The sequence below is a fragment of the Panthera uncia genome, chromosome F1 (genome assembly GCF_023721935.1).
Source record: "Panthera uncia isolate 11264 chromosome F1, Puncia_PCG_1.0, whole genome shotgun sequence".
NCBI lineage: Eukaryota > Metazoa > Chordata > Mammalia > Carnivora > Felidae > Panthera > Panthera uncia.
This window is the reverse complement of record NC_064813.1, coordinates 38,814,032-38,827,870: the sequence shown is the minus strand read 5'-3', so window position 1 is coordinate 38,827,870 and position 13,839 is coordinate 38,814,032. Positions and strand designations below refer to the sequence as shown.

Here is a 13,839-nt window from a genome sequence, read left to right as displayed (position 1 = left end):
AGGTTGGCCTGCCGTGGTAGCAAGGCAAAGACGGCAAGAGAAAACCCAAGGAAAACGGCTCTTGTGGGTTTCCCTGGTGGGGGCAGGAGTGAACCACGGCTTATGCAAAGTCATCTAGTCCGTCCCCCTGCCTCTGGGGGCCGCTATTGGGCTATTTGGGGTGGACAATTATTTCTCGAATCCAGAAAGCTTTCCCCGGGTCACATATTCCCACATCTCGGAAAGGAGTTTTTGACATCCACCCTCCTTCATCCCTCTGTGGGGCTTGTGCGCCTTCCTTCCTGCATCTGACTGCAGTTGGGTGTGAGGGGAGGCCAGGAAGACGACGGAAGCCTGGATCCGGGCAGAGGGAGTGAAGAGCAGACTATGTCAGGCCACTGGCCGGGCCTCGGAGCTGGCACCCTGGGACAGAGTGGGGCTCAGCCTTCCTGGGGCCCCCTCCTTCCTTCTCGTCCCTGGGAACCCTGGAGTATTTCATGGAAGCCCAGGAGGCACAGAGGCCACGCCTTAGGGATGGAGGGGCACCTTCCGGTGGGAGGTCACATAGAGGTCCTTCCCTGGAAAGGGAGGCGTCCCAGCCTGTCTGTGACACAGGGACTGTGGAGAAGGCGAGGAGGGGCCCACACAGCCCTGGATGAGAGCCAAATCCCCATGCACTTGACGGTCTCTCTCAGCACCTTCTCACGGGGCCCACAGGTCACAACCTGGAGTAGGATTTTCCCCAACCCAGACTCTTTCTGGTGCCGGGGAGGGACAGGCAAAGGGCAGTCCTGGGTAACACTGGCTCCATGACCCCTACACTATAACACCCAGGAAAGCCCTTGCTCTGCCGCTCACAGGAGTTTTGCCAAATAGAGGAGCGTGGGAGGTCTCTCTACTATGCAGACCCAACAAGTCTTCTCCGCTTTCCTACCCCGGGAAGCCACTGCTCACAGGCCTGGGCTGCAGAAGGAGGCCAGTCCTCACCCAATTTGTCCCTTGAGCCAGAACCCACCCGTCCTCCCAGCTGGAGCCTGGAATGAAGGCTCTGCACTGGGAACCTTTCCTCCACCACACCAACCCCAAGTTAACTTGCAAATGATAGGCTTGTATTAGCTTAATGTTTTAATGATGAAAGGCACAGAAGGCACTCCCTCCACACATGCCCTGGACGCCCTGGCCCTCACCCAGGTTCTCTGACCTCCTCATTCTTCCCTCTGGTGTCCACAGCAGGCCCAGCTCTTCTGCTCTCCCTCTAGGAACCCAGCTCGGGAAAACAAGGACTTGGCCTCCATGTTGCAGACAGGTTCTTTCTGGATTCCCACAAAGTAGAAAAGAAAGAAGCCCACGTAATGAGGGCGGAGGAGGTTCCCTGTCATCTGTTCAGGCACTTGGCTTGGGGTTGAGAGGCTGGATGCCCCCGCTTCTTCTCTTTCTTCCCCAAGGACTCCATGCCCTTCTGGTGGAACATCCCCAGGCTCTGGGCACTACCAGTGTGCTCCATCCTTTAGGACTGGCTCTCTGGGCCAGTGTGGGCGTCAAGAGGGAAGTTTCAGGAATCTGTCACCATCCGATGGCTGTGGGGCCAGACAGGGCCATCCCAGGGAGAGGTGGGGCTAGGAGCTAGATTCTGCAAGACAAAGCACACCAGAATATTCTGGCTGGTCCCGAAGGAGCAGCTGCCACTTCCCCTCCCACCCCTCTTACATGGTGAAGGTCACACAGAACAGGGTCAGGCCCAGGGGCTCTGCCGTCAGGGGCCATGGGTTCAAATGCAGAGACACCGCGTGCTCTCCGAGCTTGGGCAAACTCCCTCCCTGGCAACCATCTCCAAACGCCTTTTTGAAAACAGTCTTTTCAGGACTAGGTGTGTGCACACGCTGGGGCGCTTTGAGAGTGGCTTCCCGAGGGCCTTGGCATAAATGCCACAGAAACAAAAGACACGCTGGTTTGGGGCTGAAAGGGCCATTTTTGCCCAAAGGTTGATTCTGAAGAGTGAAAAATGTGGAGTTACTTTTCTCCCCCTTCTTCAAAATAGAAGATGTTTAAGTACTATTAAGGAAAAAATGGTTTCTTATTAACATATAGTATTTGCTTTACTGAAAAGGAGACTACTGATAAGGAAATCAGTGGGGCTTTTTGGACTTAACGTCTGTATCTGGGCAAATTTATGAAGGTGCAACACGGAAGGCAGAAGAAGCCTCTTTAGCTCTCAGCTTGAGATGTGTTGCAAGGCCATACTGGGAAGCTTGGGTGGGTGGCACATAGTCCCCTAAGCCAAGAGTTGGTTGTCAAGGATCTAAGTCAATACCTCATTTTGCAGATGGGCAAATCAAGGCCCTGGATGGCAAGAGATGGCCAGCTTAGGTAACAGAGATCCTGGAGAGCCAAGGCGGTTGGAAGAACCTGGTATCCTGACCTGCAGCCCAATCACTCTTGAGGCGACAGGGTGGGCTCCCTGCTCTGACTCTCCTTCCCTTCCCCCTTGCCAGCTTGGCCTTCTGCCAGGGCGGGACGTTTACCTATGACAATGAGGGTGGCAGTGCTGACAGCCTGGCCCAGCGTGTTCTCAGCCACTGCCTTGTACTGGCCGCTGTCCTTGGAGGAGACACTGGGGATGATGAGGGAGCACACGCCCAGCACATCAGTGCTATATACTTCCGGGTTTCCTGCCAGGCTCTGGTCGTCCTTGAACCAGGTGACGCTGGGCCGGGGCCAGCCCTGCACGGCACAGCTCATGCAGCACTCACAGCCCTCAGGCAGCAGGTGGGTCCGCAGGCCCACCAGGAACCGGGGCTTCTGGCTCAGGTCGGGCTCCCGGTAGCTGGGAGCCTTCACCGTGAACCTGTCTGTGGCAGAAACCAGGGCGAGAGAGAGAGAGAGAGAGAGAGAGAGAGAGAGAGAGAAAGGTCAGCAAGCAAGGAAGGGCTGGCTGAGGCATGAGTCACATGGAATGTAGGCATTTCCTCGGTCCTTCTGCCACATCTTACCTGCAAATTTGGCCCCCACGGCTTGACTCACTTTTTTATCTTTTTCTTAAAATACCTTTTGGATTTTTTTTTTCAACTACAAGCTAATACACATTCACTGTGGACAAACTAGAACGTATAGAAAGTCAAAAAGGGAAAGAATAAAAACCATGCATAATTTCACTGCCTATCAACGACCAGGGCTAACATTTTGGTGTGGAATCTTCCAGACATTTTTTTTTGTGTGTGTGTGTGTTTTAGAAATATGGAATCATGCATTCGATTTCATAATCTGCTTTTTCCAGTAACTACTTTGAAGGCCCACATTTCGTTAACTCGAAAACATACTTGGTTTTCAGAGAAACATTAACCTCTCTTTGCTGTATTGCCTGCAGCTGATTTGTGACCCCGCCCAAAGGCTTCCTGGACACGCGGACACCCACGGCCCTCTGTTCTCTCTGGACCCACTCTGAGTCAAGGACACAGAGGCCCGTAGGCTGAGCGAGGTTCGGAGGTGGTGAGGCGGGGAGTGGGGGAGGCAGGGAGGCGGGGATGAGGGCGGGGCGGCCACCACTGCCTGGGTTGCCCCCCAGTGGCAGCCCGCATCCCTGAGAGCTCACCTCGATGCCGGGGGATGCACCAGGGCTGACTGGTGTCTGAGGGCTGGCTGGCTCCCAGCTCGTTCTTGGCCACCACCCGGAAGTGGTACTCGTGGCCGGGGAGCACACCCAGGAGGGTGAAGTGGTTGGTGTGCACGTGGTCGGCCACCTGGCGCCAGGGCCCGTGCGCCGAGGAGCGTGTCAGCACCTCGTAGTGCAGGGGGACATCTCCGGCCTCATCTGGAGAAGGTTCCCACTCAGCCGTCACTGTCCCAGGCACGTTCTCCTGCAGGCGGATGGGCCCGGGAGACTTCGGGCATGCTGCTCAAGAAAGCAAAGGGGGCTGAGTTCCGGGGCTACCGAGCGGGGATCCCCAGGGCTTCTGCATGGCCCTCCAAGTCTTCTGAGGTCCTGGGAGTGCAGTCTTGCCATGCAGGCAGCTAGAGCCAGAGAGAGAGCTCAGCTGGGGGTCTGCAGCTATCCCTAGAGAGTAGAAAACCTTTCCAACAAGAATTATTTGAATTCACTCTGGTTTATAAGTCAAATGACACAGGACAGTGGAGGGGCTTCCACAAGACCAAGTTGCAGAGCCCCCATCATTAGCTGTAGGTCACTTCTGTGTTCTAGAAGCTTCTCCAGGGTGGGTGGGGGCTATGTGGGAGTCCCAGTGGGGAGGGCAACATTTATCGTGTACAAGGACCACAGACAATCCTTCCAAGGCTCATTCAGTTGAGGTAATGATGATGACTGTCTTTGCTCACTGACCCCAAATGAAGAATAACAAGTCCAGTGAAGGGCTGTGGCTGGACTGTCCCTAAGTTCCAGGGGCAGGACAACGGACCCGCACCCCGCACCCCACTCCAGACTCTCCTTCTGCCTTTTCTCCTTTCTTCAAGCTCTTAGAAATGGCTGGTGGTGTGGTCACCTTGGATTCCCTGGCATGGTAGACGAGCTGAGACCCGTGACTAGGCCAGATGGAGAGCTCCCTGCCTTGGGGAGTGGCAAACCAGTGTCGGCTGACCCTGCCTAGGCCTGCCTCACCTGCCACCCTGAGGGGGAAGCTGTAGGTAGCCTCCTTGCCCTCCAAGCTCCTCAGCACCACAGTGTAGAGGCCACTGTCTGAGAGGCTGGCCACAGGAATCAGGAGCTGGGTGAGGCCATCCTTGGTGAAGGTCACATTTCTTTTAGGCAAGGGCAAGCCATCCTTCAGCCAGGTCACCTCAGGCATGGGGGCAGCCTGGGAAATGAGAGGAAAGAAAAGTAAGCAGGGGAGGTTTTGTGGGGGTGATGGTATTTAAGCTGGGCCTAAGGGGAGAAGAGCATTCTCGGAGGGGAAATGTCTGGGCAGAATCACAGAGGTGGGAAGTGCCTCTTTAGGGAGGGGCTGGTCGAGAGGGAGTGATACAGGAAGGTATGGTAGGGGGCGGTGGGATAGTGAGGAAGCAGGACAGGGAGAGTAAGGCAAACCCCCAGCTCCCCGCGAGATCCTCTGGTACTGTACTCACTGGGCATCAGAGTCAAATGGGCATTCCAACAGTAATGAACCTCACGGGATTGTTCTGAGGACTGGAGAAGTTAGTAACACGTGGAAAGCATAGAGAAGAGGGCCAAGGAACACTCAGTGTTAAACACTCAGTGTGTGTTAGGTATTTTTGTCACCACCGTTGTCCTTATTATGGTCTCATTGTTAAGGACATGTAATTTAAATTTTTTTAAATGTTTTATTTATTTTTGAGACAGAGAGAGACAGAGCATGAGCAGGGGAGGGGCAGAGAGAGAGGGAGACACAGAATCCGAAGCAGGCTCCAGGCTCTGAGCGGTCAGCACAGAGCCTGACGCGGGGCTCGAGCTCACGAACCGTGAGATCATGACCTGAGCCGAAGTCGGACGCTTAACCGACTGAGCCACCCAGGTGCCCCAAGGACATGTAATTTTAGAGTTATGTCTGGGTTTGAGTCTGGCTCTGCCGCCTATGAGTTCCCACACAGATGATGTTGGTGACAATGATGATTCTTTCTAAAGGCTTTTAAAATTTAATTAGAGAGAGAGAGAGAGAGCAAGTGGGAGAGGGAGAGAGAAGGGGGGAGGGGCCAGGGGAGACACAGAGAGAGAGAGAGAGAGAAAGAGAATCCCAAGTAGGCTCCACACTAACAGTGTGGAGCCCAACGCGGGGCTAGAACGCATGAACCAAGAGTTGATCATGACCTGAGTCAATATTGGATGCTTAACCGACTGAGCCACCCAGGCACCCCGACAATGATGATCTTAATAGTAATCATCATCATCATCGTAATTACTGATGGATAACACACACTGGGCACTTGCTATATGCCAGGTACTGCACATGCTTTCCATGTATTAATTCCTTGAATCCTCAGAAAAATCCTTTGAGATAAGTTACTATTATCCCCATTTGACAGATGAGGAATTTGGAACACAGAGAGGTTAAGATATTTGTCCAAAGTCAAACGGCTAGTGAGTAATGATGCTAGAACCTGACCCCAGGCAATCTGGGCTTCCAGCCACCACACATTACTGCTACATTACACATACAGAGACAGGTGGTGTTGGTTGGGGATCATCCCGAGTCAAATGCAGGTCATGTGCTTGTACAATACTCATTCTAAGGTCAAAAGGGATTATCCATCCTGCAGGCCCCTGAATTCCCAGGCTATGTAAGGAGAGGTGGAGGAAAGTGGGCACCATAGCTTAGAGGTGCAGTGACAGAAGCTACCACTAGAGGGACTTGTAGACGAGAGCAGAGTGGCCACCCAGTGGCCAGGTCAGGGGCTGTGCCTTCAGGGAGGACCCTCTTCCTTCCTCACTTCTGGCCTGATTTGCAGCACAAGCCCTGACCACTGGCTGGGGACCAAAAAGGAGGGCGGTGGGGAAGAGAACCACAGGGCTGAATCCGGCTCTCTTGGCTGCTCTGGGCTCCCTTCTTCCCCACTCCCCATTAGATATACTCACTTCAAAGGAAACAGGCACACGAATGGTGTCCCCAGCTCTGACCATCAGCAGGTCCTCTGTGCTGGAATCCATGAGGAACTTGGGACAGACTGGAACACACAATATGGCTCGTCACCTCCCTCCACCCTTGGGCCCCAGCTCCAGGTCTCCAACAAGGCGGAGCTGGAAGGGGAAGTCTGGGCCTGACTAATTGGTGCAGAGATCTATGGTGGCAGGGGAGGCTCTGGAGGAAATGGATAGGGAGCTGGGAGGAGGATCCCGGGGGCAGGGGGGGAGCCGCAGGAGGAGGTGGGGAGCTGAGAAAGGGAAGCCATCGGGGAGAGGGTGCGGGTTAGGCCGGAACAGAGGGGGACAGTGAAAAGGTAATCCAACTCTTGTTTTGCAGAGGAGATAGATGAACACTGATCTGAGCTAGGAAGTGACAGGCTTGGGACCACACCAAGCCGGAGGCGGAACCAGGACAAGGTCCCAGGATTCTGGACTCTGGGTACACGTGCTATTCATTGTACTTGTCTTCCTTCTGGTTACTATGACAACTAGGGCCTGCTGGGATGGCCCAGGTCAGCTTGGGTCAAAGACGAGTCAGCTGTTTCCAGGGGTTAAATCCAAAGGAAAAGATCCACATTTGGGTAACAGGGAGCTGTGTGTCTTCTACTCTGAGCACAAACTGTGGGTGCTTAGTACCACTTGAGTAGCACTTATGCCTTCTTAGGTCATGCTTGGGAAGCAGCAAAGAATCCTGGAGAGAGCCTGGACTTTGGAGTCAGTCACCTGGTTTAAATCCTGGCCATGCCACCTACCAGTGGTATGACCCAGGGCCAAGGGCCTCTGACCTCAGGTTCCCTATCTGTAAATTGGGGGCAAAAATTCGAACCCTGGAGGATTTTTATGACTCGTAATGAGAAAACATTTCTGGACGGGCCTGCCTGGTCCAGTGCCGGGCTCATAATAGGTGCTTGATAAATGGCCCTTCATGAAACTGGGGAAGGGGATCCTGGCTGAGCAAGTGCACGGATGCTGCTCAGAGGCCCTCTCAGGAAGGGGGCACAGGAAGAGCAAGGAGGTGGCACTCACCGGTAACAGGCATGGCTTGCACTAATGCATCCAGGGCAGTGGGCTGGCCGTGGCCCCCGTTGTTAACTGCTGTCACCCTCATGAAGTAGCCCTCTTGGGGCCGAAGCCCTTTGACTGTGAAGGTGGTGACCGGCACGGTGCCCGTATGGCATGGGCTCCATTGCAGACTGTCTGAGCCACGCAGCTCCACCACATATCCCTGGGCTTCGTCCCCATCCTGAGCATCCGGCTGGGCCCAGCTCAAGGTGATGCTGGTGTTCGACGTATCTGTGACTTGGAGGTCCCTCACGGGCCCTGGGGGTCCTGGCCAGGTACCACGGGAATGTCAGGAACGGCATCACCCTCTCTTGAGGGAGGCCACTCAGTGTGGATATTCATTAGTTTTCATGCGGGAGCCTGGGTATCTCTTTCACTTAAGGATTCTGCCCCTAGACTTCCCTAGAGCAGGTACCTGGAACCACACCCTTACTCTGTCCTATACTCTGCCTCAGCTACGCACCACAGATCCCAGGTCACCTGCTCCAGAAAGCTTTCCCCACCTCAGTCCACTCATTCAGCCACCTGCCAACCCACTTCCCCTAACTGCCCTTCTGTATTTCCTGGAATGGGGTATTTTCGTTGATGGCCTCTTGGGCTCCAAGATCCCTGAAGGCTAGAATTCTATCTTTTGGTTCTGAGCTCTGAGTTAGTCAAGACCACCTTTTGGGCACTCAGTCCATGCTTACTCTTCACCTGTTAAATGGGAAGGAAAATAACAGGCCCTATGCACCCACAGGGGTTGTGATGTGTGTAAAGAAAGGGCTCTGTGAATTGCACAGCAGTCTCTCAGGCCTGGTTGCCCACTGGAATCATGTAGGGGGAGCCTTATAAACACTGATGCCTAGATCCCACCCCCAGAAACGTGCATTTCATTAGTCTGGGGTGCAGCCCAGGCAGCAGGATTTTTAAGAGCTGTCCACGTGTTTCCAAATCCGGGCTAGGGCAGTGCTTCTCAAACTTGAATTTGTTTACAAACTGCCTGGGGATTTGGTTAAGACTACAGATCCTAATTCGGCAGCCTGGGTGAGGGCTGAGATTCTGCATTCCTAGCAAGTCCCCAGGTAATGCTGCTGGTCCATGGACCATGCTTCGTAGCAAGGGTCTAGGACAGGTAGGGACTGGGGTGGCTAATGTGGGGCGCTGCTTACGCTGCTTGCTGTCTCCATTCCCTAGTAGCGATGAGAGAGGGAGAGAGATTGATAAACTAGGACCGGGTTGGTCCACTTGCAAGGGATAAAATCTTCCCCCTCTCATCCCCTCCACTCCACACTCTGCCCTTTCTAGGACTAAAACTTAGATGCCACTGGGTCCATTCAACTTGTACAACGTTCTGTTCCTGCTGGGTTCGTTTCAACAGACCTGACACCTACCGTGTGTGCCCTGTGGGGATACAAAAGTACTCTCAAGGTGTGGACCACCTGGCCAACCCAGGAGCTGCCAGAAATGTGCCGCTCCCTCCATGGCTTGTCATTAGCAGACTCATAAGGGGATAAGAGGCTCATAAGAGGTATACAGAGGAGCGTCTTCCAAGTTGTATGTCTTGGGGTGAGGTTTTGGATAGGTGTTTTGTGGAAAAGGTATTCTCTCCTCAAATTTGGGAAATCTGGCTCAAACTAGAACAGGACCCTTTCCTGTAGGACTTGGAAATATCAGAGGCTAGATGTTATAAATATCTGTGGTTGTTTTGGTGGTGGTGGTTGTTGTTATGAACATCTTTGATCACAGAACTTTTTGGCTGTCTGTGTTGTTCTCAACATCATGATGCTCTGAAATCTCTCTGTGCATGGAGGTCTGAAATCACAGACAGGGAAATGCTGTTCGAGGCTGAATGTTTCTCAAGGGCAGAGACCAGGATTTATTTACCTAGTTGCGGGCACAGTGTTAGCCACCTTGAAGGGCAAATATCTGCTGTTTGGAGAGTCAATGGTGAGGTTCCACTGTGACCTCCCACCTGCCCCACAGAGATGATGACCCTTCACTGGGGTGGGGGGACAGTTATAAGACTGGAATGAGTCCTTGAGAGCTGACCTGCTCAGAACCTGAAGAGTGAGCAAAGTGATCTTAGGAAGGGCTTCTTCTAATCCCCACTGCCTGGCCCCTGGGCCTGTCTGATCTCAACTTGGGGCCTTATGTCTCCCCCAGGCCCCTAAAATATGCCTCACCCCAGAGGCCTTCCGACCTTTGTCTTCCAGCCTTCCTGACCGTTTCCTTCAGGACTGGCCCTGACCTACGGCCCCAGTCCTGTCCCGCAGGCTTCAGAGCTGTCCCCTGCGTCTCACCACCACCACCCCCAACCTGGGTTGGTGCCCTACTTACTCATGGGGTCCCGAGCAAAGACAGCATCTGATGGGGGTCCAGGCTCTCCGGGGCCAGAGGGAGCCACAGCCGTGACCCGGAACTGATATTGACAGCCCTGCCGCATGTCCACCACGGTCCACTTCCTGCCTGTGAGAAGCCAACCCCACATTAGTCCCACCGTGACAGGACCAGGTGATGGGGACACAGATGGCGTCACCAAGCTCTGGAAAAGACCAAACCTAGGGTACTAACACCTTCCTCCTCTCCAGGCAGCCAGCTACCGGTGACTCGGTTCTCTCCAAGGTGAAAACAACACTGCTCAAGACGTCAGAGGCCCTAATCCTTCTCTGGTTCTGTCACTAACCTGCTGGTGGTCTTGGACAAGTGCCTTAATCTCTCTGGTTCTCTCTGCTTTACAGAGTTATAAGAGTTGTTATAAATATATATATTTATAAATAAGAATGACTAAATAGGGAAGTTGGAAGAATGCCCTTAGTTCCAAACCCTTTTTCCAGAGATGAGGGAACTGAGGCCCTGAGAGGCCTCTGCTCCTAAGTCGCACAGCCCTGGCTAGAAACCTGGTCTCCTGACAACCCGCCTTGAACCTGGTCTTTCTCCTGCAAACTTGGCTTGGACTTTTCTGAGTTCTTTCCGATCTCAGAAAGCAGTTTCTTGGAAACCGTAGGGAAGTTAATGGGATAGGGGACACTTCTCCCCATCTTATGGATGAGGAAGGTAAGATCTAGAGAAAAGAGCGCATTGCCTGAGGTCCAGGCCCGAAGGAAAGGGGTTAGTGCTAGCAGCTCCATCTCTGGCTCCCATCCTGAGACTTCTGGAACCCTCTCCAGGGTTTCCTAACCTTGGCACTATTGGCATTTGTAGCCAAATAGTTCTTTGGGGGCGTGGGGATGGGGAGAGGGGTGTGGCCCTGTGTATCGTAGGATGTTTAGTGGCGTCTCTGGCCTCTACCCCCCACCTTCCCACACTTCAGTTATGACAACCCCAAATTGCCAGAGAATTGCCAAATGCCCACAGGGGGCGAGACTACCCCAAGTGAGACCCACTGTACTAACGGGATCGGGTGCGATGGTGCCACAGGACCCTGGAGCCCGGAGGTCACGTAGGGAAGCTTTGGGCCAGGATAACTCAGAGCGCCCATTCTGGCCCACTCACCAGGCACGGGCTGCGCATTTACTGCTGTCCAGGTGTTACTCCCCTTCTTGCGCTTCTCGATCAGGTAGCCCAGGATGTGGGCACTGCCGGGGCCCCGAGGTGCCGTCCACGTCAGTGTGATGCCCTGGCTGGAGGCCGACTGGATGGCTGGGGTGGAAGGGGGCCCAGGGAGAGCTGGGGGCAGAGAAGGTGCAGATCAGCCCAGCGGCTGAGGAAAGGTGCCAGCTCACAGTGAGGTCCTGGGGGCCACACTCTGCTCTTTCCTAGGGAGCGTCAGGGGGCTGAGCCAGCCTGCCCTAGGACACTGTTCTGGCTGTGGCCTGGGAGCCTAGAGGCTGCCCTGAGGCCCCTCAGCTTCAAGTTCCCTCCAGATGGAGGGCATCTGCTGGGGAATGGTGCTTGCCCCACCCACGCTCCTGAGAACACGGGCTCTGCTTGTCCACCCCTACTCCCAGAGAGCCAGGGCCGCAAGAAGACCCCATAAATCTTGCTTCCTGATCGCCCGCCAGATCCCCAAGGAAGCTGACGTAAGGAGTCTCCACAGTGCTCTAGAAGGGCCCCAAGACCCCCGGTGTCCCTCAGTGTCTGGGGCAGCCCCGCCTACTCTCTGGGCACAGCGGAGAGCCCGGGAGTGTTAGAGCCCTCTTACCCTCAGGAGCCACCAGCACCTCTGTGGACTCCAGGGCCTCCCCGGGCCCCTCAGAGGTCACAGCCCGCACTCGGAAGGTGTATTTCTTGCCCTGCTCCACGTGGGTATCGGTGAAGGTGGTGGTGCCTGCGGGGGGCTCGCCCACCTTCAGCCAAGTGCTTCTGCCAGCCTGCCGCCTCTCCACCACGTAGTGCTCCAAGGCCCGGCCCCCGTCGTCCTGGGGGGGCCGCCAGTGGAGGCAGACACCAGCCCCCTGGCAGTCCTGTGCCTCCAGGGGACCTTGTGGGGGCTGGGGCTTGTCTGGGGTCCCACCGAGAGGAGCAGGAAGAGAAGGGGGGGTCAAAGGAGCTGGAGGGGAGTGGCGCTAGACTGCCCCCCTCATCAGCGGATAAGCCTGCAGTGGGGTAGAATGTCCAGAGGGCCTTGGGCATTACCTGGAGGTGTCCCCAGTCTCCACCCCCAACACACACACACAGACCCACAGGGGTGACGTGGAACGTGCCACCGTGGCTGCCCCTGCTCCGCGCTAACTTGCTGCCACCACTCAAGGCCGGGTGCGTTAGCTCCCGGGGCTGGGCGCATTCTCCCGGAGAAGCACAACCAGAGGGAGCCCAGCCCTGTATTTATCTAAACTGCTTCTTCCTGACCAGTCTGAGAGGGGGAGAAAGGACAAGGTGGAGAAGGTCTGGATCTTAAACAGCATGCAAATGAGGATCTGAGCCCGGGGACCGCACTCTGGGCCTGCTCCTCCTGGCAGGGAGGTTCCAGAAGCCCAGGACCCTCAGGCCTTGGCTGGGGAGAAGGCTGGGGCTAGCACCTATAACTTGCAGGGTGAGCTCGGCCTGGACGGAGCCTCCCTCGCTCCTCAGCGTCACGCTGTACTGGCCACGGTCCTTCCTGCCAGCGCTAGGGAGGCACAGCCGAGTGAAGCCGTCCCCCAGGGCCACCTGGACCCCCCGGCTGCTGCCGCTGCCCACCAGCTCAGCTCCATCCTTCTTCCAGGCAGCCTGAACTGGGAGGTGGCTCTGGAAGGGGATCTTCACTGTCACCGGCTTCCCAGCCTTGACCACCAAGGGCTCTCTCAGTTTCTCTGTCACATCTGGAGCGATGACGGGGCGATCTAGAGACACAACGGGGCAAGGGCGTCAAACGGCAGCCTGGGCACCGCGCACCTGGGGGGTGGGGACACAAGGACCCGGAGAAGGAAATGTGGCCGAGAGTAAAGACCCTTCCCCAAGAGGACTAACAAGGGGACGAATGGGCTTCATCTGCTGCAGGAGGGACTAGGATTAGACCTCTCTTCCTGACAGAGGGTAGGGAGAGTGTGGGTCGGCTTTTTAAAATCACCTTCTCAGACTGAGGATGAGATTCGTCACTGGCTGCAGACAAGCACACAGTCAGGTGTCTAAAGGGGGAGCATACCACCTGGTGCAAAGGGGCTGCTGAGCAGGGCAGGGCGGAGCCTCACCATGGACACTCAGGGTGGCCTCGCTCCGCTGGTTGCCGGCTACAAAGGTGTACCTCCCAGCCTGGGGCCCCTGCACATGGGCAATGAGGAGCCTGTGCACGAGACCATCTTGCTCAAAAGTTACTCCATCCTGGGCGCTGAGCTGGAAACAAGGGCCACAGAAGAGCCTGTCATCCCCACCCCTGCCCAGCTCCTCCAGGCACCCCCCGGGGTAAGCAGAGACCCCTCCCACAAACTGGCTGGAAAAGCACGGGGGCAGGCAGTACCTTGACTCCATCTTTAAACCAGGCACCGGGGCCCAGGTCACGGGTGAGGGTACAGGAGAGGACAGCGGCCTCTCCCTGCTGTACTTCCAGGTCAGCCAGGCTCTTGGAGAAGTAGCTCATGGGGCCTGGAGATACACAGAGGGAGTTTGGGGGGGCTAGCCACCCAAGGATTCCCCTTAAGGCCCAGCCTCCCAGACCATGGCCTACACTGTGCCCTGGGAGGCCACCACATCCTGCCAGCTGGGCTCAGCAAAGCCAAACCTTCCATTTCTTCTCAGCAGGACCTAGGCTTGTATGGGAGACCTGGGATGCAAGGTAGATGAGGGGCCCCTTGAGTCACATGGGTGGGAAGTCT

General features: G+C 55.5%; 1 protein-coding gene across 1 annotated transcript in view; it reads right to left on the bottom strand.

The window, feature by feature from the left end:
- Positions 1-931: 931 nt before the first annotated feature.
- Positions 932-13,839, bottom strand: part of IGFN1 (immunoglobulin like and fibronectin type III domain containing 1) — a 30,964-nt gene continuing 18,056 nt past the window's right edge. Inside the window, exons 12-23 of the mRNA XM_049635056.1 lie at positions 13,485-13,609; positions 13,219-13,360; positions 12,568-12,870; positions 11,751-12,050; positions 11,102-11,275; positions 9,947-10,075; positions 7,592-7,894; positions 6,518-6,606; positions 4,589-4,784; positions 3,569-3,868; positions 2,502-2,828; positions 932-1,609 (exon numbers count right to left, since the gene is read on the bottom strand). Of these exons, the coding sequence (XP_049491013.1) occupies positions 1,596-1,609; positions 2,502-2,828; positions 3,569-3,868; positions 4,589-4,784; positions 6,518-6,606; positions 7,592-7,894; positions 9,947-10,075; positions 11,102-11,275; positions 11,751-12,050; positions 12,568-12,870; positions 13,219-13,360; positions 13,485-13,609 (2,402 nt within the window). The 3' untranslated portion in view covers positions 932-1,595. The remainder of the gene's footprint in view (positions 1,610-2,501; positions 2,829-3,568; positions 3,869-4,588; positions 4,785-6,517; positions 6,607-7,591; positions 7,895-9,946; positions 10,076-11,101; positions 11,276-11,750; positions 12,051-12,567; positions 12,871-13,218; positions 13,361-13,484; positions 13,610-13,839) is intronic.